The 23,785-nt window shown below is 44.4% G+C and overlaps 1 protein-coding gene across 1 annotated transcript; it reads left to right on the forward strand.

Moving 5' to 3' along the window:
* Positions 1–588: 588 nt before the first annotated feature.
* Nsun4 (NOP2/Sun RNA methyltransferase 4) lies at positions 589–22,399 on the forward strand. Its single transcript, XM_027402524.2, has 6 exons — positions 589–745; positions 6,222–6,556; positions 10,295–10,449; positions 14,781–14,941; positions 19,924–20,048; positions 21,803–22,399. The coding sequence occupies exons 1-6, from the start codon at positions 653–655 to the stop codon at positions 22,077–22,079; spliced, it is 1,146 nt and encodes a 381-aa protein (XP_027258325.1). The 5' UTR covers positions 589–652; the 3' UTR covers positions 22,080–22,399.
* The last annotated feature ends 1,386 nt before the right edge of the window (positions 22,400–23,785 follow it).

The raw sequence follows: 23,785 nt of genomic DNA on the forward strand, positions 1-23,785 counted from the left end.
CAGACAGAGTCTCACTAGATAGCTCTGGCTATCATGGAGCTCACTGTGTAGACCAGGCTGGCTTCGAACTCAGAGATCTGCCTGCTTCTGCCTCCCAAGTGCTGGGATTAAAAGACATCCGACTCTATCCCCAGACAGATGATCATTTCTAAAAATACTGATCACTCCTTCCTGTACCTTGGATCCTGAATGGTGGAGTCAGGTGTGGTTGGGCCTAAAGCTTACATGAGAGTCTCAGAAAGAACACAAAATTAGGTACCGAGTGTTGAAAAGGACCATATGAACCAGATCTTGAAACTGAACCTTCTACGCCTTCCCTACAATTCCGCTTCTGCCTACAAATCTGGTCTAATTTTGCTCTACCTCGGGATCTTTATGCAACTTGAGCCCAGAAGCCTCCACTCACGCCCTCCCCGGCCCGTGAACCTCTTTAGATTTTCTAGCACAGCCACCGCTGCGCTCGCTGCTCCCAGCTGTGTCTGGCGGGCGGTGTTTGCACTTGGCGTGCGGAGGCAGGCGGAACCTGGGAGAGCCGCAAGCCTGACTCCCGCCCCTTTTGCCGCGGCTGGTCTAAGCGGCTCTCAGTCCTCCCCGGAACTCTAGAGTGCGCAGCTGCGGTTCCGGTCGGAGTTTCTTGGCACTGCCCACTGACATGGCTGCGCCCGTATTAAGGGGCGTTCGGAAGCTGCTGAAGCTCGTGGACTTCACGCCTGTCCCGCGGAGACATCGATATAAGAAGAAATGGGTAAGGTCTGGCGGGGAACATTAGAAACTTATCCAGCGCTTGTGTTTTCCGTCGCTCACAGTTGCATTCGGCACATCCATTAACCTTAACCTTCTCGAAGCTGTTGTCACCTTTCTGTCTACCCTTTTATTAACCACATCTCTTACTGTTGCATAAGCAGCCTCCTGACTCCGCCCCTCTGTGTTAAGTCATCATCTACTCTTCCATTCTTTTGGTGACGTCACATCGCCTCATGTTCCTTTTTCTTGCTTACCTTTGCCATACCCTCTCCATCCCTTCTTTTTCCTTTTCTTCCCCTCCCCCCCTTTTCCCTTCCCCTCCAGTCCCATGACCAGTCCTTTCCTCCTTGAACTTTCAGCCCCCACAACCTCACCCCTAGCAAAAGGTCATAACAACTGCCCCTTCCCTCCTGGGTCTCCATCGACCTGCAGTAAAGGATTCAGCCCTGTCCTCACTCTTAACGTGCCTTTGGGGTCCAGGAAAGAGTTCAACGACCACCTAGCCTGTACTACTGGCCTTTCTCCAAAAGCAGGCAAAAGGTTCACCAACCCCCCTTACTGTAGAGAACCTCTCTCTTGCCTCACCATTACATCTCCTTGCTTACCCCGACGGATTCCCTCCCCACCCCCTCAGCCCCCTCTATCTTCCTCCTCACCCCCACAGGGGATATGTTCTTTTGAACCCTTTTCTCCACTCCTAGGAAGGCTATACAACCAAGAGTCAAGTGGTTCATCCCCTCTGAACCCTTGTTTTGAACGATTCAGCATTCAGGGGTCACCCCCTCCTCAACGGAACCTTTATTGCAACTGTACCAGTTCCCCAAGATGTCAGCATCGGTGTCCTCCAAGCCCGTGCTTTTGTTACTGTAGTTCGGTGACTTGCCCATCTCTTATTAATCAGCCCCCCAGAACCAGCCCAGTAACCTCCCCTCAACTCACTCGTATATCCTTAGAGACTGGCCCTGTAATTGCAACTCCCGGTGTGCCTGGTTCCCAACAAAATTACACCATAATCTCACCAGTTCTTACCCATAGGCCTCTGAGAACTGGCCTTACGATTTCACCTCCTCTTGCTCACCGACCAGTGGTCGCTACATCCATTTCTCACAGAGTTTTGGAAACTGGGCCCATTATCTCTTACTGTTCCTCAGAGAGAAGTTACAATGAGCCCCCTCTTTCCTCAGCATCTGCCCCATTGGTTGGCAGCCTTTACCATGACCACCCTAAGCCTGTAGATTCTTGTGAACCTAAACCACAGCTTGACAGATCTCTTGGGAAAAACAGTTGTGGCCCTCCACTTTCTACTCAGGCAGGCATGCCTTGCTCTCCTATCTCACCCCAAGAGGCCTCTTTTCATTATTCCCACCTTTGCTCTGAGTCCCAGGTGTCTGCCACTAGGAGTCCTTACTGTGTTATCAGCCTGCCACCTGAGAGTGCTTGTTCTCCTTGCTCATCCCAGCCTCAGTCTCCCCACAAGTCTTGCTTAGAATCCTTTCTATCTTGGGAGACTGGGGGGAACTCTTACCTCTTGCTAACCCAAGGTGGTGGAATTTCTGAGCCACCTCTTCCTCAGTGTCCTTATCCTGCCCTGTATTACTCAACTCCCCTGGGCAACCAGGTTATAGCTCCGCCTCAGTGTTCCAGAAGTTTTAATGAACCCCCTCTCCCTACCCCAGTTCCCCCTCAAGTCAAGTCCCCCAAATCCGCAGATTCACAACGCACTCCCTACAGGTGTCGTTCCCTGGTCAGCACACTCCACCACACTTCTCCTGATCATCCGAAGTCCCCTAAGACCAACACTTCTCCTCAGCCTCCCTCCCGGTCCTTTGGCCTCTGTAGTCCTTTTTTGGAGCCGTCCATCACAACTACTTCAAATTCCGTACCAAAAGAACTTCCCCCAGAGACTATGGTGGACCCAGGAATCCTTAAAACCGTTGCCCCTACTTCCTGTCCCCAGAGCCTGCCTTGTAATCCTCTCTTGCCCAGTAGATATCCTAAGAGCGGTCCCCAGGGACCAACCCCAATAACCCCCTGTAATACACATATGTATTCTGTGGTTCCTCCCACCTCCCATTCATCCCCACTCTCTAGTCCCCTAAATCGTTCTATACGTCTCCCTCAGTGTCATAGCCAGCCTGTGGTTCCCTGTGGCACTTATACTGCTCCCAGGGGTCCACCACCACCCAATTGCAAGCCTATGGTGCCTCCTTGTTCTACCCACATCTATTCTTTTATCCCTCTGAGGACACCCTTTGACCCTCGGTGTTTACCTGTTGTTCCTCGAGTTCGACTTTGCCCCAATACTATTCCCTGTGGCCTTCATGCCTATGCTGTGTCCTCTCCAGGCCCACTCAAAGAGCCCCCTCAGATTCCCTACAGCTGTTCTTTGCCATCATCTAAGGTCTCCACCTGTAGTACTGCTGACAGTTGCAGTTCAACCATTATTATTACTAAATGTCATAGTAGTGAGAACCAGAGTATCCTCCAAGAAAAAAGTCAGAGCCAGAACAAGAGTTCCCTTTGTAATCGAAGCAGCAGTCCCCAAGACAAGGGTTTCCATCGGAGCAGAAGTTGGAGTCGGAGCAGTAGTCCTCACCAGATTGATACTCGGGACCAAAATGAGAATATCTGCTTGAGCATCAGTGAGGGACAGAATGAGAAATTTTACCATAGCAGAAGACGGAAGCAGAGCAATAGTCCTCGAGGTGATAAAAGAAAGAGCCAGAGCAAGAGTCCTCACTTCAGGAAAAGTCCTGGTCAGAGCAAGAGTCCCTCCAATAAGAAGAAATGATGACCAGAGCAAAACCCCAGGTTAGAGCAGAAGTTGCAGGAACATGACTGTCAGCAATAGCATCTCAGTTGTTGCAACCCCAGACCAACTTGTGGGTTCCTCATCTGAAGTTTTCAGTTCCTTTTTAATCTGACTCACGTCCTTCACTGCTAGCCCCATAACAGTTACCCTAGAAGTTTCTGCTTTAATTCTTCTTAAGATTTTTGAACTGTCTTTATTCTGCCTTCCTGGGGTCTGGGAAATCTTCCAAAACAACTCAGCTCTGTGATTCTGTGCATCATTTTGCCTATTCACTGGCCATCTTAGGTAAGTGACTCTCATTGCTCCAGGTGTGAAAGGGGTATTGTTGTTGTTTTTGTAGCCTGTTGAACACTACTGTCATAGATGGGCATGGTGGCACATGCCCATGCCCTTAATCCCAGCACTGGGGAGGCAGAGGAAGTGGATTTCTGTGAGTTCGAGGCCAGCCTGATCTACAGAGTGAGTGCCAGAGAAACCCTATCTCAAAAAAGCCAAACAAAAAAAAAAAAAGAAGGAAAGAAAGAAAAAAGTTTTAAGTCTCAACCCTTCCCAGGGCTTGAGGAAATAGTTTCTTAAAGAGTTTTTCCTTGAGTTTCTTAGTCCCCTTCCTATTTTTCAGTGCTAGTTATCAAATCTAGGGGATTGCATGTGCTAAGCAAGCACTGTCACACCCCAGCTTAAGTCCTCACCCACTGCCCACCCCTTTTTCCTTTTTTGAGACTTATGTGTTTCTCTCTCTCTGTCTCTCTCACTGTGTATGTGTGTGTATGTTTGAGATAGTCTCTTGTGTCCCTATTTGTCTTGAACTCTGTGTAGCCAAGAATGATGCTCCCTTGTATCTCCTGAGTGGTGGGATTACTTACAGCAGACTTTTAAAAATGATATTTATGTATTTATTGGTATGAATATGGGTATGTACATGTATGCACCTATGTGCCATGTTCTACCTGGGGCGGGTCAGACAACAACTTGGGGGAATCATTTCTTTCCTTCTACCATGTGGTTCCCAAAGATCTAACTCAGGTAGTCACACCTAGTGGTTCCCAAAGATCTAACTCAGGTAGTCACACCTAATGGTTCCCAAAGATCTAACTCAGGTAGTCGCACTAGTGGCAAAAACCTTTCCCCATTCAGCCACCTTTGCTAAGAGACTACTGATGTGTAACCCAATCTGGCCTCAAATTTGCTTTTGTAGTCCCAAGGCTCACTTTGAATTCTGGATCCTCTTGCCTCAGCCTGCTAGGACTACAAGTGTGCACCACTGTGCCTAGCATAGTCTCTCTTGAAGAAACCTACACAGTTACTATAAGAGGTATTGTGTCCCTTCCCAATCCTGTGATATAAAGGCTAACTCTTCACTCTCCCAATTCCCAATTTCTCCTTTGGTAGGCAGAGGTAGGATGCAAAGTTAGGAGAGATCACTGAGTGGATTTGAATTTGCCTCGACTAGTTTTATATCAACTTGACACAAGCTAGAGTTATGTGAAAGGAAGGAATTTCAATTGAGAATGCCTCCATTAGATCTGGCTGTAGGGCTTTTTCTTTAAATTTTATTTTTAAAAATTTATTTTGGTGGCTGGAGAGATGGCTCAGAGGTTAAGAGCACTGGCTGCTCTTCCAGAAGTCCTGAGTTCAATCCCCAGCAACCACATGGTAGCTCACAACCATCTATAATAAGATCTGGTACCCTCTTCTGGCCTGTAGGCATACATGTAGACAGAACACTGTATACATGACAAATAAAATAAATCTTTAAGAAAAAGAAAAAAAAAGCATTTTATTTAAAAAAAATTATTTTGGGGACTGGAGAGATGGCTCCGTCGTTAAGAGCACTGGCTGCTCTTCTAGAGGTCTTGAGTTCAATTCCCAGCAACCACATGATGGCTCACAACCATCTATAATGAGATCTGGTGCCCTCTTCTGTCTTGCAGGAATATATGCCAGAACACTGCATACATAATAAATGAATCTTTAAAAAATTATTTTTTATTTTATATACCAACCCCAGTTCCCTCTCCCTCCCTTTCTCCCACCCCCCACTCATACCTCATAGAGAGGGTAAGGGTAAGGCATTTTCTTAATGATTGATGGTGAAAGGCCCAGCCCATTGTGAGTGGTAGTCCTGGGTTCTATAAGAAAGCAGCTGAGCAAGCCATGAGAAAGTAAGTCAATAAACAGCACCCCTCTATGGCGTCTGCATTAGTTCCTGTGGTTCCCGCCCTGTTTGAATTCTTGCCTTGGCTTCCCTCAGTGATGGACTGTCACCTGGAAGTATAAGCGGAAATAAACCCTTCCCTCCTCAAGTCGCCTTGATCATGGTGTTTCATCACAGCAACAGAAACCCTAGGTAAAACAGTAAAGTCAAGTGAAAAGAGATAGAGTCAAAACTGGAAAGATTGAAGCCGGGCGTTGGTGGCACATGCCTTTAATCCCAGCACTCGGGAGGCAGAAGCAGGCGGATCTCTGTGAGTTCAAGACCAGCCTGGTCTACAAGAGCTAGTTCCAGGACAGCCTCCAAAGCCACAGAGAAACCCTGTCTCGAAAAACAAAACCAAAAAAAAACAAAAAAAAAAAACAAAAAAAACAAACAAAAAAACAAAAAAACTGGAAAGATAGATACGCTTGCCTTTTTGTTTTGTTTTGTTTTGTTTTGTTTTTGTTTTAGGCTACCACAGAACCAGAATTTCCTGCCAGTCGGCTTGCTCTGCAAAATTTTGACATGTCCTACGGTATACAATTTGGGGATCTTTGGCCATCAATTCGTGTTAGTCTTCTCTCAGAGCAGAAGTATGGTGCATTGGTCAATAATTTTGCTGCTTGGGATAATGTGAGTGCTAAGCTGGAACAGCTGAGTGCCAAGGACTTTGTGAATGAAGCCATCTCTCGCCAGAAACTGGAGCCTGAGAGTGACCTTTCTCCAACTCCATCCCCGGACTGCAGTCCAAACCTCCGATGCTTCACTTTTTCCAGAGGGGATGTCAGGCGCTTCCCTCCTGCTAGGTAGGATCTGGAACCATGAGGGTCATCCTCAGTCCCTGCTAGCAGTGGACATGAAAAGTTGCTCAGCTACTGCCCACTGTAATAAAAATCGGAATTGTTAGTTTCTCTGCTGTGCTTCAACAGACTAGGTGTCTAAGTGCTGTCTACACACCATCTCTTTTGGTTCTGTTAATACCCTTATGGAAATATCTGCCCTCTTTTATAATTGAGGTACAAAGAGAGTAAGTGGTGTAGCTGGTATTCAGACCCAGGTGGTCTGAGCCCCAGAACCGGCACTGGGAACCTGTTCTGACATACTGTCTTCTGTGGAAAACATCTGCCTTTCACAAGAGCAACCCACTGTATCCTTCCCAGTGAAAATGCACCCTCCTCACTGTGTGTCCCGCCAGGCCCCTGTGAAAGTAAGACCAGAGGATGTGGACTTGGTAGGAAATAGGGGTTGCCTAGGAATGCATGTAACAGATTTGAAGAAAGACAGAACTTCCAGTGTCTTGAGGAGGTGCTTATGTGTGTGAAATGCAGTGAGAAAAGACTGCACAGTCAAGAATAGGAAGCCGGGCATGCCGTACAAGCCGGTAATGCCAGCACTTGTTATCGTAAAGCATGAGGATGGTGGGGTAGAGGCTAGATGTGCTACACAGTAAGACTCAGTTTCCAAACAAAACAAAACTGTAGGGCAGGAGGTTCAGGAGTTTGAAGTTGTTACTATCCAAAATAACAAAAAAACTAAAAAAATCCTGTCTGTAATAGCAGATACATTTTCTTTTGCTGAGTTTTGGAATCCAGAGCCTGTCATACTAGGCAAGCACTCTACTATTGGGCTACTATAGGTACTCTTATTTCAGATGGAAAAACCTAGGTACAGAGAAATAACTTACTAAAAGTTACACAACTAATGAGAAGTGGTCTAGGTTTGAGACCCAGAAAGTCTGGCTGACTAGTGTAGATTTAACTGTCCTGTAGGATCGTGACAAGAAGTGAAATTTGGCATACTAAAACATCTAACACAGAGCCTATAGTACAGCATTCATCAATAACCTCTCACAGCCAGGTGCAGTGGTACGCACCTGTGAGCACAGCACTTGGGAGATAGAGGCAAGAAGATCAGGAGTTTAAGATCATACTTAGCTGCATACGGAGTTCAAGGCCAGCCTGGGAACTCCATATGAGAGCCAGTCTCAAAAATAAATAAATATTTAAAAAAAAAAAAAAAGAAGAAAGACTTATCTCAGTATGTACTGGGATAGATTGGATGAAGATTGGCAATCAGTCCTGAGGCATTGGCTGTCCACAGAGCCATGGAGTAAAAACCATGTGATCTAAGGTGTTTGAGGCACTTGGTACCCATTACAGAGCTTCTTAGAGAAGAGAGAGAGTAGTGTGGCAGATTTTGGAGATGGTTTGTCCTTTCATCATAGTCTCTTACCAACCCCTTTTCCCCTTGGGCTTCCTATGACCCCCTCATTCCTTACCCCATTGGGCTTCCTATGAAATCAGATGGGTCTTACTCTCTCAGCAGTCCAGGGAGGTTCTGTCAATTTATGGATAGCCAGATAATATCTGTGACAGTTTGTGTCCCCCCCCCCTTTTTTTTTTAAATAGAAGCATTGTAGTTTTTAGCAGATTCCCCAAACTGAACCAGCTTAAGGAGGGAGAGTAGGAAGAGACTTGCTGAGGGTAGCTTTTATGGGCTGTATGTTTGCAATTCTGTGCCTTTCTCACATTTTTCAGTCCTCTTGTTAATTTTCTTTGTGAGACATGAGGTACAGAAAACCCAAGTGTGATTTGATTTTGAAACGGTCCTATGGAAGCCTGAGCCTCTTTGTGAAGACTTGGGGGTGCTGTAACTTGGGGCCTGGGGATTATCATGGCTGACTGGCAATGGTACTGTGCCATGCCTCACTGCACCCTTCTAGGGTCATTGTCTTGTTAGGTTTCTGTGTCTTTGAGTCTGTTCCAAGGCTGCCCTGCTGACCTCCATCTTAGGAAGGGAAGTGGCTGCTCACCACCAACTAAGTGTCCTCATGGTGACAGGTCTGTGTGTCAGAAAGTCCTGTGACAGGCTGCACTTGGTTCCCCCCCCCTTCTACCCACACCATCACTGCTTACCTGGCTTTCTAAAACCCCAAACTAGCTAACCAGGTGATTACTTCCTGTAGGTTATAGTCCAAGATCCTTAATATAGGATTTAAGACTTTTTGTTTGTCTTGCTTTTCAACCCCCATCTTGGGCTTTTTTTTTCCTTCTTCCTGCCACTAAGTATTAAACCTAAGGCTTTATACTAGATAGGCATTCTACCACTGAGAATGTAGGCATGTCCCCATTATGCTTTTAAATATTTTATTTATCTTCTTTTTTATGTGTAAGTGTATGTCCTATTGTGTGCAGGCTCCTGCAGAGCAGAAGTGCATGTCGGATCCCCTAGAATTGGAAAAGGTTGTGAGTTGCCATGTGGGTGCTAGGAGTTGAACTTGGGTTCTCTGGAAGAACAGCCAGTGCTGAGCTGTTTCTCCAGTCCTTCCCACTAAGTCTTAAAGAAGCTCTTGAGTTTTTATGTTTTTGTATCTTACTCATTCTTTTTTGCCTAGAATGTTCTTCCCTTTTTACCCAGTGAAGGCCTCTGAGTCCTCATCAGGCCCAACTCAGGTAGTTCCAGTACATATAATTAATAACAGTCCTCCTTTCTGAACCAGTGAAGAACTTTGTATCTTCATGTGTAACCCAATAAAATTGAGTTTCTACTATGTACCAAGCACTGTATTGTTTCAAGTCTTGGGAATAGTACATGGAACAAAGCAGGCAAAATCGTTGCCCTCCCAGAGCTACATTCTAATATCGGAAAATAAAAGAAACACACATACTAATATACAATTGTACATTTAAAGTGAAGAACAAGTGCTTTAAAGAAAAATAGTGACAGCCGGGCATTAGTGGCGCACGCCTTTAGTTCCAGCACTCGGGAGGCAGAGGCAGGTGGATCTCTGAGTTCGAGACCAGCCTGGTCTACAAGAGCTAGTCCCAGGACAGCCTCCAAAGCCACAGAGAAACCCTGTCTGGAACCCCCCCCCCAATAAAAAAGAAAAGAAAAATAGTGCAGCTGGAGATAGAAAGTGATGGGAATGATGCTGTTATTTTAGGTAGACTAGTCAGGGAATGCCAGTGGCTCAGAGATCACTTTGAGGCAATGCCTGATCGAAGTAACGAAGCACATCAGGGATAATTAAAAGAAGAGTAGTATGGGCAGAAGGCATAGTAACTGAAAGGCCTGAGATAGGAGCATGTGTGGCTCAATGAAAAAAAGCAAGGTGGCTGGTGAGGCCAGTTTGCAGTCAATTGATCTGTTTTCAGAAGGATCACTCAGGGATGGGGATGTAGCTTAGTTGGTAGAATGCTTACCAAGCATGCATAGAACCCCGAGTTTCGTCTACATTGCATAAGCCAGGCGTGGTAGCACAAACCTGTAATTCCACAGTTCATCGGTTCTGAAGTTCAGTGTCATTCTCAGCTTCATAGCAAGCTTGAGGCCAGCCTGGGATACACGAGACCTTGATCTTTTTTCTTAAAAAAAAAAAAAAAAATCACTGTGAATATTATATAGATCAATGAATGAGTAGTGGATACTGTATAGGTGAATGAATGTCTGAGAAATAATTTTGCTGGTTGGAGCTCACTGACCCTAAAAGGCATGGACTTGCTCACCTTGGCTCCCAGTAAGTATGATGGCCTTCTCTCTTCCAGACTTGGCAGCCTAGGTCTCATGGATTACTACCTGATGGATGCTGCCTCCTTGCTACCTGTCCTGGCTCTTGGTCTGCAGCCTGGAGACACCGTGCTTGACCTGTGTGCAGCTCCTGGGGGAAAAACACTGGCATTACTTCAAACTGGCTGTTGCCGTAAGTCAGTGGGATGATATCTTAGGCAGGGAGGGATCCCCCACTTCACCCCAGTCAGGGTACACTGAATATGATAAGCTTTCTGGTCCCAGGGTTAGAAGGATAATATTTGCTAAGATTATTGTCTGTTGGCTGGCCGGGCGGTGGTGGTGCATGCCTTTAATCCCAGCACTTGGGAGGCAGGTGAAGCCAGTGAGTTCCAAAACAGACTGTAGGAAAATGGCTGATCAAGGCTTCTGTGGGCAGATTAAATCAATGCTCTGATAAATTTATCACATGACCCTCTCTCCCTTTTGCTTTTGCTGATTTGTCTCTAAGATAAAGTCTCATTTCTTTGTACTCCTTCCAACACACCCTACTGCCTTTGCTCTTGTTATGCTCTCTAGAATTCCTCCACCCCACCCCAGCTGTGTCGTCTAAATCCTTTTCGAGTCCAAGCCTCAGGTCAACTGTACTACCTCCAGGAAGTCTTCTCTCCTAGCTGCTGCTGGCTTGTCCATACGGTTCCTTTTCCTGTGCACCCGTGCCATAACGTCACCCAATAGATATGTATCTTCTCCCTACTCAAGATTGTGAATTCCTTTAGTCCTGGCACTAAGGAGGCAGAGGCAGGTGGATCTATGTGAGTTTGAGGCCAGCCTGGTCTACAGAGCGAGTTCCAGGACATCCAAAGCTGTTACACAGAGAAACCCTGTCTCCAAAAAACAAAGTTATGGATTCCTTAGGAACAGGCTGAATGAAGCCTTATGTGTTTCAGAATCACAGGTGACCCTGGCATTTATAAGTGCTCCCTTTAGCAAACCACCTGCCAACATCCTGCCTTAAAGTAGAAGTTACCTTTTCCCTTAGGCCTGAGACAGCCACAAGATGTGTTCACATCTGACCCAGAGCTTAGCCAGGCTTCTCCTGCCATGGGCCTTTCTGTTAGGTGTGAACTCTTTGTTGTTGTTACTCCGAAGCTGGCTTGCACAGTTTGAGTTAGCCTCTAGCCTCTTGGTAGGCCCATGAGTGATTTACTTTCATCCTTCTGGAAATTCAAATAGAAAGGTTGAAAAAGAAAAGATGTTGGCACAGGTTTAACAAGTGAATCCAGTGCAAGAGCGCCATGCCAGGTGTTGTGCTGATTTGAATGCTGTGAGACTCTGTCAGAAGGAAGAGAGAAACAGGCAAAGGAGAAATGCTTCCAAGGTATACTAAATCAGCAGCACCTTTTCTTCATCCCAGGTGTAAGGTTTCAGGCATCACCTGGCAGAATGCACTCAGGCAGTACCTTGGTCAGCCCAGGAGCACCCTGGTCATTCCAGGAGCAAAGGACCCCTTTAAAAGAAAGACCCCCCGCCCACTTAAGCTGTCTTTCTGGCTCCTCTCTTTCCAGCTCTTTCTGCTCTCTCTTTCCCATTGTCTTTCCCGCTGTTTCCCTGGGGCAGACAGAACTTTTCCTGTCTCCCTCTTCTCTTCTGTCCTCTCTCTATGTCTCTTTACCTCTTTTCTCTTTCCTTTACCCATTCCCTCCCCTTTCTAATAAAGCCTCTCACTTAAGCTCTGTCTGCCTGGCATGTTTGTCCCCACCTGGGTCAACCTCGCCTGCCATGGAATCCGCCAAGGCCCCTCTCAAGCTTTATCATAACACCAGGTACTCGCCCAAGTCACTGACTTCTTGACCCTAGAACATAGATAGGGTCACAGTATCAGAGCAAGCATGGAACTCAGATTTACTTTGTCAGCCCTCTTGTTTATGCAGGGCAAACTGAGTTCTGGAGGGATCGTGAAATGTAAATCTTAGAAACGTTGGACACAGCAGCAGAACTGGAAGCCATCTTTCTTTTCTCACTTTTGTTGCCTCCTGAGAATTCCTTCAGAACAGAGTATCTGATTATTATTATTATTATTATTATTATTTTTTATGTTAAGTGCCCTCAAAAATTGGGACGTTTCTCATGGGGACACAAAACCTCCTAGTAGAAACCTGCAGCTCTTCATTACAGTTCCCACTTGTTTCTCCTTGTTCTGAGGCTGATTGTCAATTGCCGTTTCATCAAGCCTTTTATTTTTTGTTATTTTTATAAAGATTTTATTTATTTATTTATTATGTATACAACATTCTGCTTCCATGTATATCTGCACACCAGAAGAGGGCACCAGATCTCATAAGGGATGGTTGTAAGCCACCATGTGGTTGCTGGGAATTGAACTCAGGACCTCTGGAAGAGCAGTCGGTGCTCTTAACCTCTGAGCCATCTCTCCAGCCCGCCTTTTGGTTTTTTATTTAAACACAGGATCCTATTTTTTGCCCTGACTTCAAGCTCTCAATCCTCTTCCCCACAGCCTTCCAGGTGCTAGCATTACAGGCATGTGCCACGGGGCCTGCCTTAATATCAATCTTACAGGAACATTTTTCATAAAATAGAACTAACAGCAACCTGATATTTGTTTTTTTTTTTTTTTTTTTTTTTTTTTTTGTGTGTGTGTGTGTGTGTATGTGTTTTCTGCATCATGAGTGCTGGGATTAAAGGCATGCACCACCAACGCCTGGCAGTCATCAAGGACTTAAAGTGGGGTTTTTTGTTTGTTTGTTTGTTTTTTAGGATTAATTTATTATGTATACAGTGTTCTGCCTGCATATATGCCTGCAGGTCAGAAGAGGGCAACAGATCTCTTTACAGAGGGTTGTGAGCCACCATGTGGTTGCTTGGAATTGAACAAAAAGAGCCAGTGCTCTTAACCGCTGAGCCATCTCTCCAGCCCCCAGCTGTTTTTATTTTTGCACCTTTAGCATAGGCATCTTGTTTGTTTGTTGTCTTTGAGGCAGGGTTTCTCTTTGTAGCCCTGGCTGTCCTAGAACTCACATTATAGACCAGGCTAGCCTCAAACTCAGATCTGTCTGTCTCTGCCTCCCAAGTGCTGGGATTAAAGGTATGTGCCAATACTGCCTAGCTTATAGGCATCATTCTTAGGATCAGAATTATGCTACAAGGTAGCTGCTAGAACATCAGCCAGCCCATTTCAATTTGAGGCAGAAGGAAATGGTTGTGTTAGTCTTTTAGATACATCTTCCCAGAGGTCCCAAGTGATATTTATGTCTATAATTCACTAACCAAACCTAGTGATTTAGTCACACTTAGTTGTAAAAGAAAGCTACAAGATGTACTATGCTGGTGCACATTGCTCTCTGTTGATAAAGTTGGGGTTCTGTTATTAAGGAATAAGATGATAATAGTAAATCCTAGGTGACCTAAAGTGTCTACTGAAACCCAAGAGAGACATACTGTCGTGGTTTTTTGTTTGTTTGTTTGTTTGTTTTTCACCTTGACACAGCTAGAGTTATCTGAGATGAGGAACCTCAGTTGAGATAAGGTCTCCATCAGATTGCTTGGAGGCTGAGGAGGTGGCTTAGCAATTAGGAATTAATTGTTGATATGGGAGGGCCCAGCCCACGTGGGTACTACCCCTGTACAGGTGGTCCTGGGGTATAGAAGAAAGCAAACTGAGGAGGCAGATAAGCAGTTCCTACATGGTCCCTGCTTCAGTTTCTGCCCCCAGGTTAATGACTTGACTTCCTACCCTGACTTTTCTCCATGATGGACTATAAACTGTAAGCTGAAATAAACCCTTTCCTCTCCAAGTTGCTTTTGGTGGTGGTGTTTTTATCACAGCAATGGATACCTAAGACACAAATGTTTCGAAGAGATTGGGTAGCTAGGCACAGTGACATACACATGTAGTCCCAGCTACTCAGGAAGCTGAAATAGATTTTCTTGAGAAGTTTGAGGACAGTTTGGCAACATAGCAATAACCTGTGTCAAAAGCAAACAATAAATTGGCATGGCTAGTGTATGCCTGTAAACCTAGCATGGAGGCAGGATGACCACAAGTTCACTGCCAGTTTAGGCTTCAGAATAAGAGGTGGTTAGTGGGAGAGACCATATTTCTTTAGAAATACTTTTTGATGTTTTTTCAAGACAGGGTTTCTGTGTGTAGCGTTGGAACCTGCCCTGGCACTTGCTCTGTAAACTGGGCTGGCCTTGAACTCGCTGAGATCTGCCTGCCTCTGTCTCCCAACTCCTGGGATTAAAGGCGTGCGCCACTGATGCCCGACAGAAATACTCTTTCTTGATCTGCTTTGTTTGTTTACTTTTATTTTGGTAGCTATTTGTCCTCACAACCTCCACTCCAGAGGGACTGATTTGGTACCACATATATAATACCCCTGTCTCTGGGGTCTGGGTTGATTGACTATGCCTGAGAATTGGCTTCGTCTTCCAGCGACACCTTTTGTTTGTGTGATATGCCATTGAGTTGTAGCTTCTGAAGATTCTTTTATTTCCCCACAGGCAATCTAGCTGCCAACGATCTCTCCACTTCCCGAATAGGCAGACTGCAAAAGGTCCTTCACAGTTATGTGCCTCAAGATATCAGGGAAGGGAACCAAGTTCGAGTTACCTCATGGGATGGCAGGAAGTGGGGAGAACTGGAGGGGGACACCTATGACCGAGTAAGTGATTTCTGACCTCCGTGTTCTGGCCTCAGGTCCTAGGGGTAGGATCCAGCCCTCTGTGTTTTGAATGTGTGGGGATGTTTTTTGACCTAGACAGTTCTCCATGAATGATTTGGAGAAAGAGCTATTTGCAGAGCTCTCAGTTCAGCTTAGATGACTTGCTACTGTTTTCATTAGAGATAGTTGGCAGCAAAAAGAATTTGAACTTAACTGAGTGTGAAAAAAGTTATTAGGCACATTTTATTTCTGAAGTCACTAGGGTGCTTGGAAGCCTTCATGAAGATGAGTATGAATGAGAACATTTTATTTATTTCTGAATATTAATATAGCACATAGTATAAAATTTAGTAGGTATAAAAGGGTATCAGGTAGAAATAACCTTTCTTTTTAGACCTGTACACAGCCATTTACTTCCTCTTCCTGCAGATATCATTTTTCTATAGCTTTTATATAATTTGTATATAAAAATATAAACTTAGGAGTTTCTTAAAAATAGAAATGACAGTACGATGTTTTCATACTGACATCTATGACTTTTTAATGAATTAAAATATCCTCAGGTCCAGTCCTTCTCAGTTCTATCCTTCTGAAGTAAATTTGCTGGTTAATGGTTTCTACTAGTTAAGATTTTGACAGAGTTTGAGAAATTCTCTAGAGGTTCCTCCAGTGCCTCCATCGGCAATGAGCTTATTTTCTATATATCCTGTCGGTATTGCTACTGTCCAAATGCTGTTATCAAACTTACAGTGTCTTTCACATTCTCCTGCTGTGTATGTTATTCATCCTCCCCATTTTATTTTTTGGTTTTTGAGACAGGGTTTCTCTGTGTAGCTTTGGCTGTCCTGTAACTTGCTCTGTAGACCAAGCTGGCCTACAGAGATCCACCTGCCTCTGCCTGCCAGGTGCTGAGATTAAAGGTGTGTGCCACTTACCCCCAGCTTCCAAACTCTTTTAATATTTTAAAGTTGTTTCCCTTTTTAAAAACATTCTTCTAGATTTATTTTTGTGTGTATGAATGTTTAGCCTTTTTTAAAGCCTATTTTTTTAAAGATTTTATTTATTTATTTATTATGTATACAACATTCTGCTTCCATGTGTATTTGCACACCAGAAGAGGGCAGCAGATCTCATTACAGATGGTTGTGAGCCACCATGTGGTTGCTGGGAGTTGAACTCAGGACCTCTGGAAGAGCAGTTGGTGCTCTTAACCTCTGAACCATCTCTCCAGCCCTTTAAAGCCTTTTTTTTTTTTTTTTTTTCCGAGACAGGGTTTCTCTGTGGCTTTGGAGGCTGTCCTGGAACTAGCTCTTGTAGACCAGGCTGGTCTCGAACTCACAGAGATCCGCCTGCCTCTGCCTCCCCAGTGCTGGGATTAAAGGCGTGTGCCACCAATGCCCGGCTAAAGCCTATTTTTAAAAATAATTTATTTTTATATGCATTGGTATGAATGTGTTAGATCCCTGGAACCAGAGTTACAGTTTTAAACTGCCATGTGGGTGCTAGGATTTGAACCCAGGTCCTCTGGAAGAGCAGTCAGTGTTCTTAACCACTGAGCCACCTCTCCAGCTCCAAGTGTTTAACCTTCATGTATGTGTACATGTATGTGTACATGTGTGTCTGTTACCCTCAGAGGTCAGATGAGGGAGTCAGATTCCCTGGCATTGGAGTTACAGACAGTTGTGAACCATCATGTGGGTGCTGGGAATTGAACCTGGGTTCTCTACAAAAGCAACAAGTGCTCTTGACCACTGAGCCCCTACTTATCTTCTTTTAATTAGCATACTCTAAAATCACTTATTTAAAATGTGATTTATGGTCCCTGTATATTGTACACATGAATAAAATGGACAAAGAATATAGCCAGGCAGTGATGGTACACACCTTTAATCCCAGCACTCAGGAGGTAAAGGCAGGTGGATCTCTGAGTTTGAGGCCAGCCTGGTCTACAGAGTGAGTTCCAGTACAGCCAAGGCTACAAAGACAAAACTTGTCTTGAAAAACAGCAACAACAACACAAATGGCATATGGGTAAAAGCTAGCATTCTGGAATCAGGCTGTTGGTTTGAAGTATTGGGTTCATGACTTTCGAGCTGGAAATTTTTTTCTTTTGTAAAAAGATTTTATTTATTTATTATGTATAGAACATTCTGCTTCCATGTATATCTGCACACCAGAAGAGAGCACCAGATCTCATGGTTGTGAGCCACCATGTGGTTGCTGGGAATTAAACTCAGGACCTCTGGAAGAGCAGCTGGTGCTCTTAACCTCTGAGCCATCTCTCCAGCCCTTGAGCTGGAAATTTTTGTGAGTTACTTAAACTTTCATTTGTGCTTTAACTTCTTCAGTGTGGTTCATTGTACTGCCTGTCCCATGGGTGACTGACTAAGAATGCCTTTGCACAGTGTCCGACTACAGTATGTGTTCAACATTACTGTCATTGCCCCATTTCTCATCATTTTAGGTTGGCTGATTCTATCTATATAGCAATATAGAATGAATTCCCTCCCATTTTACTTGTCAGTGCTTCGGGCATTTGAAACAGCTTTGGTGCTTGATGATATCTCCATTAATATATTTGTTGAAGAAATAGTAGTGTTCAGTTTGCTGCATGCTAAGGAAGTGTTAAACACTTTAGATTCAAAGAAGACTTGGTAGGTAACACCACTCTTCCTCATTTTGCATTCACACAACAATTGGAGTCTAGCACCTTGTATGTTCATAGCAGGGCAGTCACCCTTACCTGGCATTCCACATGTTCTTGCTTTCTTTCTTCCTCCCTCCCTCTTTTCCTCCCTCCCTCCCTTTTTCCCTCCCTCTTTCCCTCCTTCCTTCCCTCCCTCCCCCCTCCCTCCTTCTCTCTCTCCTTTCCAAAGTCAAAGTTTTTTTTCAAATAATTAAATGTTTATCTGAACATAAATCATAAACACACTGGAGGCCAAGATTCAAGTAGCAAACCATCCTGGCATATGGCTGCTGATCACACGTTGGATGAAGCCTAATGTGGAGATGCCTGTGCCATGTCTGATATTGACTAGCTTTGCCTTTTCCAAATGTTTGGTGTAACAGTACAACTTCTATCCCCTTATCCTTTTGACTGGATAAGACCAACAGCTTTCACAGTTGACATTAATAAGCAATATCCAGGATATATTGGTACCAAAGTAAAGATATATTTGTCACTGATTTTCTAGTCTCGATGAAATCACATGTGCATAAGGACTCAGGACCCCAACATCCATGAGTGTCCTGTAGTGATTCTCCAGAGTCCAGCCAACTTTTGGAGATAGTAAGAATTTCTACAACTTTCTCTCTTCCCTGTTCCCCCTACCCTACTTTCTTTTTAGACAGTTTCAGGAAGCCTAGGCTGACGTCAGACTAGCTGCTAATGTAGGAAAGGATGACCTTGAACTTCCCATCCTCCTGCCTCTACCTCCTATTGCTGGGATTACAAGTGGGTGCTACCATGCCCTGTTCATTTTTCTTACTCTGTATGTACTGTATTAGTTTTTTTCAAGATAGGGTTTTTCATAGGTATACCTGTAGCCATAGGTATCCTGGAACTCATTCTGTAGATCATGCTGGCCTAGAACTCAGAGATCCATTTGCCTCTGCCTCCCGAGTGCTGGGATTAAAGGCCATGCACCACCAATGCCTGGTTAAAAACTGGTTTATTTCTAATTTACTTCATGTCTACTTTGTTAAAAGAAAAAAACCTTTCCAAAGATGATTTTACCCTTTTCAGGGATTTTAAAACATTTTGTTTTTTGAGACAGGGTTTCTCTATGTAGCTTTAGAGCCTGTCCTGGAACTCACTCTGTAGACCCGGCTAGCCTTGAACTCACAGAGATCTGCCTGCCTCCACCTCCCAAGTGCTGGGATTAAAGGCTGTGCCACCATTGCCCAGCTTAAAACTTTTTTTTTTTAAATTTGTCTCAAGTGCCTAGTATAGAAACGACTAGTAAATTAGTGATTGATTTTCTGTTTCTCACTTTAAAATATTGAAGTAGTGGAAACCAGGTGTGGTGGTGCATACCTGTAATCCTTTGGGAAGCTGAAGCAGGAGAATTGTGAGTTTAAGGTCAGCCTTTGCTATATAGGAAGTTCCAGAAACCAAACTACTGTCCATATCAGATTTCCCTTTTTACAGTATTTTTAAGTGTGTGTGTGTGTGTGTGTGTGTGAGAGAGAGACAGACAGAGACAGAGACAGAGACAGAGAGACAGAGAAAGTGAGTACTGGGGATTGAGCCTAGGGTCTTGTACATCTGACATTGTTTTAAGATAATTTTGAATTCTGATTCTGTTTTATTATGTAATATCTGTAAATTAAATACCGTATCATGTATAAATTGGATGTTTTCAATGAATAGCCACGGACAGAGCCTTGAAGCACTAAGATTTTTTTCCTAGGTTGATATCAGTTATTTCATTGCAATTATTTATAGCCAGCTTTTGTTTTGAAACAGGGTCTCATGAAACCTAGGCTGGCCTCAGACTCACTGTGTAAGCTGAGGCTGGCTATGACCCTGATTCTCCTGCCTTTGTCTCTGAAGCACTGGAATGATATGTGTGTACTAGCGTGTATAGATTTTCATTTTGTTTTGCTTTTGGAGACAGTGTCTTACTCTGAACCCCTGGCTGGCCTGGAAAACTGTAGAGACCAGGTTACCTTCAAACTTGTAGCAATCCTCTTACCTCTGCTTCTCAAAGACTGGAATTACAGGCATGTACCACCATGCCTGGCTTGGTTTGGCTTTTTGATTAACCATGAGTGTTTCTAAATATACTATATTTCTACTTCTTATTTCACAGTTGTCTATCAGGTTAAAATGAGAATCTTTGTCAGGTACTCTGCAATGATGGAATGGATAGACTAGCATTTCCATTGACCTTGGTTGGCTTGGGGCCTAAACTGCTCAGACATAAGTCAGAATAGCCTAGAAGGACCTTTAATGCTTTGTCTTTCAATTCTCTGGGTAGGTGTTGGTGGATGTGCCGTGTACCACAGACCGCCACTCCCTTCATGAGGAAGAGAACAACATCTTCCAGCGGTCAAGGAAGAAGGAGCGACAGATGTTGCCTATGCTGCAGGTGCAGCTTCTCGCGTGAGTGATACAGTTATAAAGATTCTCAGACGTTAGAATCTCAGCTGGGGAACTGGAAGCATGCCAAGACCATCACATGGAAGAAACTTTTGGCTGGAGGTTTCCCTGGAGGTGATAGCCTTCCTGAGATTGTCCTTTCTAGAATAACAACTGCGGGCTAGAGAGATGAGTCAGCCATTAAAGGCCAGACTCACAACCAAAAATATAGAATAATAACTGCACCCTCACCATTTTACCGTCAGTGCCAGTGACTTGCACATTTTTGAGAAGCAGATTCTGTCAGGTATGGTGGTATATATCTGTATCTCTGGCTATTTGGGAAGCTGAGGCAGAAGGATAGCTTGACCTAAGAGTCTGGGTCATCCTAGGTGCTAACCTGGGCAACATAGTGTCATCCTATCTCAGAAAAAGAAAGAATCTGGAGAGATGGCACAGCAGTTTAGAGTACTGTCTGCTCTTGTAAAGTAATCAGGTTTGGTTCCCAGCACCCACATGGTGGCTCAAAACCATCTGTAACTCTACTAGCAGGGGATTCAATGCCTATTCTGACCTCCATCGGCTCCTGCACACATATAGTACATATCCATACATTCAGGGCACCCACATACACATAAAATAAGTAATAAGTTTTGTTTTTTTTTTTAAAGAAAAGAACTATTACATTTATTTTAAAGAAGAGAGAAGTGTCAAGCGGTGGTGGTACATGCCTTTAATACCAACACTCAGGAGGCAGAGGCAGGCAGATATCTGTGAGTTTGAGGCCAATCTAGTCTACAGAGTGAATTCCAGGACATCCAGGGCATTACACAGCAAAAACCTCTCTCACAAAACCAAAAGATAGAGAGCGAGAGAAACCAGGCATGGCACACACTTTTAAATCCCAGCACACCCAGGAGGCAGAGGCAAGGGATCTCTATGGGTTTGGGGTTAGCCTGGTCTACAGAGTGAGTTCCAAGTCAGCCAAAGCTACACAGTGAGACCTTGAAAAAAAAATACATACATACATATATAAAGATAAAGGAGAAAAAGAAAGGAAGGGGAATAAAAGGAAGGGGGGGGTCAAGGGTCTGTATGACTGAGGAGAGAATTCAACTGATAGCCAGCTTCAGGGTTTAGTTCACAACCAGAACCAGGCTTCAAAAGATCTTTTTTTTTTTTTTTTTTTTTTTTTCTTATTTACTTGGTTTTGTTTGACACAGAGTTTCTCTATATAACAGTCCTGGCTGTCCACCACTGCAGGGCTAGGATCATTTTTTTTTTTAGGCCAATGCATGTGTGTCTTCATGTAGGTGCTGTCCACGTAAGTATAGGTGCCCATGCAGGTCAAAGATCTTGGATCCCCCTGCCCTAGGTTTGGAGTTACAGAAAATTGTGGCGTGGATGTTGGGACCTCCACAAGAGTTCTATGTGTTTTGGTTTGTTGAGACAGGATTTCTCTATTGCTTTGGAGCCTGTCCTGGAGCTCACTCTGTAGACCAGGCTGGCCTCCAACTCACAGAGCTCCACCTGCCTCTGCCTCCCAAGTGTTGGGATTAAAGGCGTGCGCCACCAACGCCTGGTGCAGTATGTGCTCTTAACTGCTGAACCATCTCTCCAGCCCCATCAAAGGATTCTTCCATGGAGGCTTCCTAGAGCTGGGTATGGTGGTACTTCTCCATTGGGTAGTAGACTACCCTCCACCTATGTACCTAGTCCTGTGTTGCTGGAACACTTCAAGAAGTATACTAGTTATTGCTTTGTTTTCTTGGTTTCAGGGCTGGACTCCTTGCCACCAAACCTGGAGGTCACGTTGTCTACTCTACTTGCTCTCTGTCACACTTACAGAATGAGTATGTGGTGCAAGGTGCCATTGAGCTTCTGGCCAATCAATATAGCATCAAGGTTCAAGTGGAAGACCTATCTCACTTCCGAAAGCTTTTCATGGACACATTCTGTTTCTTCCCATCCTGCCAGGTTGGGGAGTTGGTAATACCAAACCTCATGGCTAATTTTGGGCCTATGTACTTCTGCAAAATGCATAGGTTGCCATAGTGTCACCGTGTCCCTGAAGTAGGAAGACAATGACTCTGTCGGAGCTATTGAGACAGACCAGTGGCAGAGATGCACTCCAGGGCCTGTCTCCACCCTGTGTGTTTTCTAAAGATAGTTGTAAATAGCAGGGAATAGGACTGCTGCCCAGTTGTGGATTATCAGCAGGTTTCTAACATCAGACCCTCACTTCTATCCTTTAGTCTAAACTAAGGCCCCTGCTGAATTAGGGATCCGGACAGAATCAGTGAATTAAGCCCATGGTTTAAGATGTAAACTTGGGAAGAAACATCTAACCAATAAAGTTGTTGAAGTGCTATAGAGCTGGGCCTTTAGTTGGGGACTTCATGTCAGTCTAATTCCATTATGGTTCTCTGGGTCAGCTGAAGCTGCCGAACACGCTCTCCCAAGTGCCCAACCCAGGCATACAGCCCTCTTCCACTGGTGAGTCCCATTTAATCAGCCCACAGGCCCACCAGCCTCCCCAGTGTCTCCATATGGCACATGATCTAATTTAAGGAATAAGTAACTAAAACTGTTGAGCTGGTGGCTGGTAATCCTCTTACACTGAGAAAGGTTTCCTAAGCTGAATGCTTCTGGGCTTCCTTGAGATGTGACTGCAAAAGCTGCTTCTGGTACATACTGTTTTTGTGTGTTCTTTTAAATCTTTACGTAATAGCAAGTATTCCATGAGTTCCTGTATGACAGCTATGGCATGGATAGGGATATGGTTGGGACTATGGGAATATCTGGGTTTCCTCATCTTCAAAGTAGCAACTTCCTACTTCCTTTTACTTTCCAAGTACCTAGTAATCTCCTGATATTTTATTTCAAATATCTTTTTATTTCTAGTATGTGCCAGCTTCGGCCCATCTCCAAATCCTTCAGAGTTCTTCTAGCATAGCAGGGTTTACTTCACACACAGTGTTTTGGGGTGACATTATATAACATGTTGACCTGCATACTAGTTATTCTGTAACATTTGTCAAAAGAAGGCAGCCTTTAGGGTCAGGGGATAGTAAACATTGCTTATAGTCATGCATGTGCATACACACACACACACACACACACACACACACACACACACACACACACACAGACATACACATACGTATCTTATTAATAACTTGGATATTTCTTGACTCTTCCCACTTTCTTTTTTTAAAGATTTATTTATTCTGTATACAGTAGTCTGCCTGAATATGTGCCTTCATGTCAGAAGAGGGCATCAGATCTCATTATAAATAGTTATGAGCCACCGTGTGGTTGCTGGGAAAGGAACTCAGGACCTTTGCAAGAGCAGTCAGTGCTCCTAACCACTAAGCTATCTCTCCAGAGCGCCCCCCCTCCTCCCCACCACCACATTTTTTTTTTTGAGACAGGGATTTTCTGTGTAGCCCTGGCTGTCCTGGAACTTGCTCTGTCTTGAAACTTGCTCTCTAGACCAGGCTGTCCTGGAACTCAGAGATCCACCTGCCTCTGCCTCTGCATGATTAAAGGCGTATGCTACCACCAACCAGCTTGGGCTTTTTGTTTTGTTTTGTTTGGTTGGTTTTGGTTTTTGAAACTTTTTTTTTTTTTTTTTTTTCGGTTTTTCAAGATGGGGTTTCTCTGTATTGTTTTGGAGCCTGTCCTGGAACTCGCTCTGTAGACCAGGCTAGCCTCGAACTCACAGAGATCTGCCTACCTCCACCTCCCGAGTACTGGGA

Source organism: Cricetulus griseus, chromosome 2, assembly GCF_003668045.3.
Source record: "Cricetulus griseus strain 17A/GY chromosome 2, alternate assembly CriGri-PICRH-1.0, whole genome shotgun sequence".
Classification (NCBI taxonomy): domain Eukaryota; kingdom Metazoa; phylum Chordata; class Mammalia; order Rodentia; family Cricetidae; genus Cricetulus; species Cricetulus griseus.

What these genes read in the sequence shown, in the direction of transcription:
- Nsun4 (XM_027402524.2), top strand. Translation starts at nt 653, where the DNA reads ATGGCTGCGCCCGTATTAAGGGGCGTTCGGAAGCTGCTGAAGCTCGTG. An exon ending in ATCGATATAAGAAGAAATGG is followed by an intron (nt 746 to 6,221) that starts GTAAGGTCTGGC and finishes TTTTTGTTTTAG; the next exon opens with GCTACCACAGAACCAGAATT. An exon ending in AGGCGCTTCCCTCCTGCTAG is followed by an intron (nt 6,557 to 10,294) that starts GTAGGATCTGGA and finishes TCTCTCTTCCAG; the next exon opens with ACTTGGCAGCCTAGGTCTCA.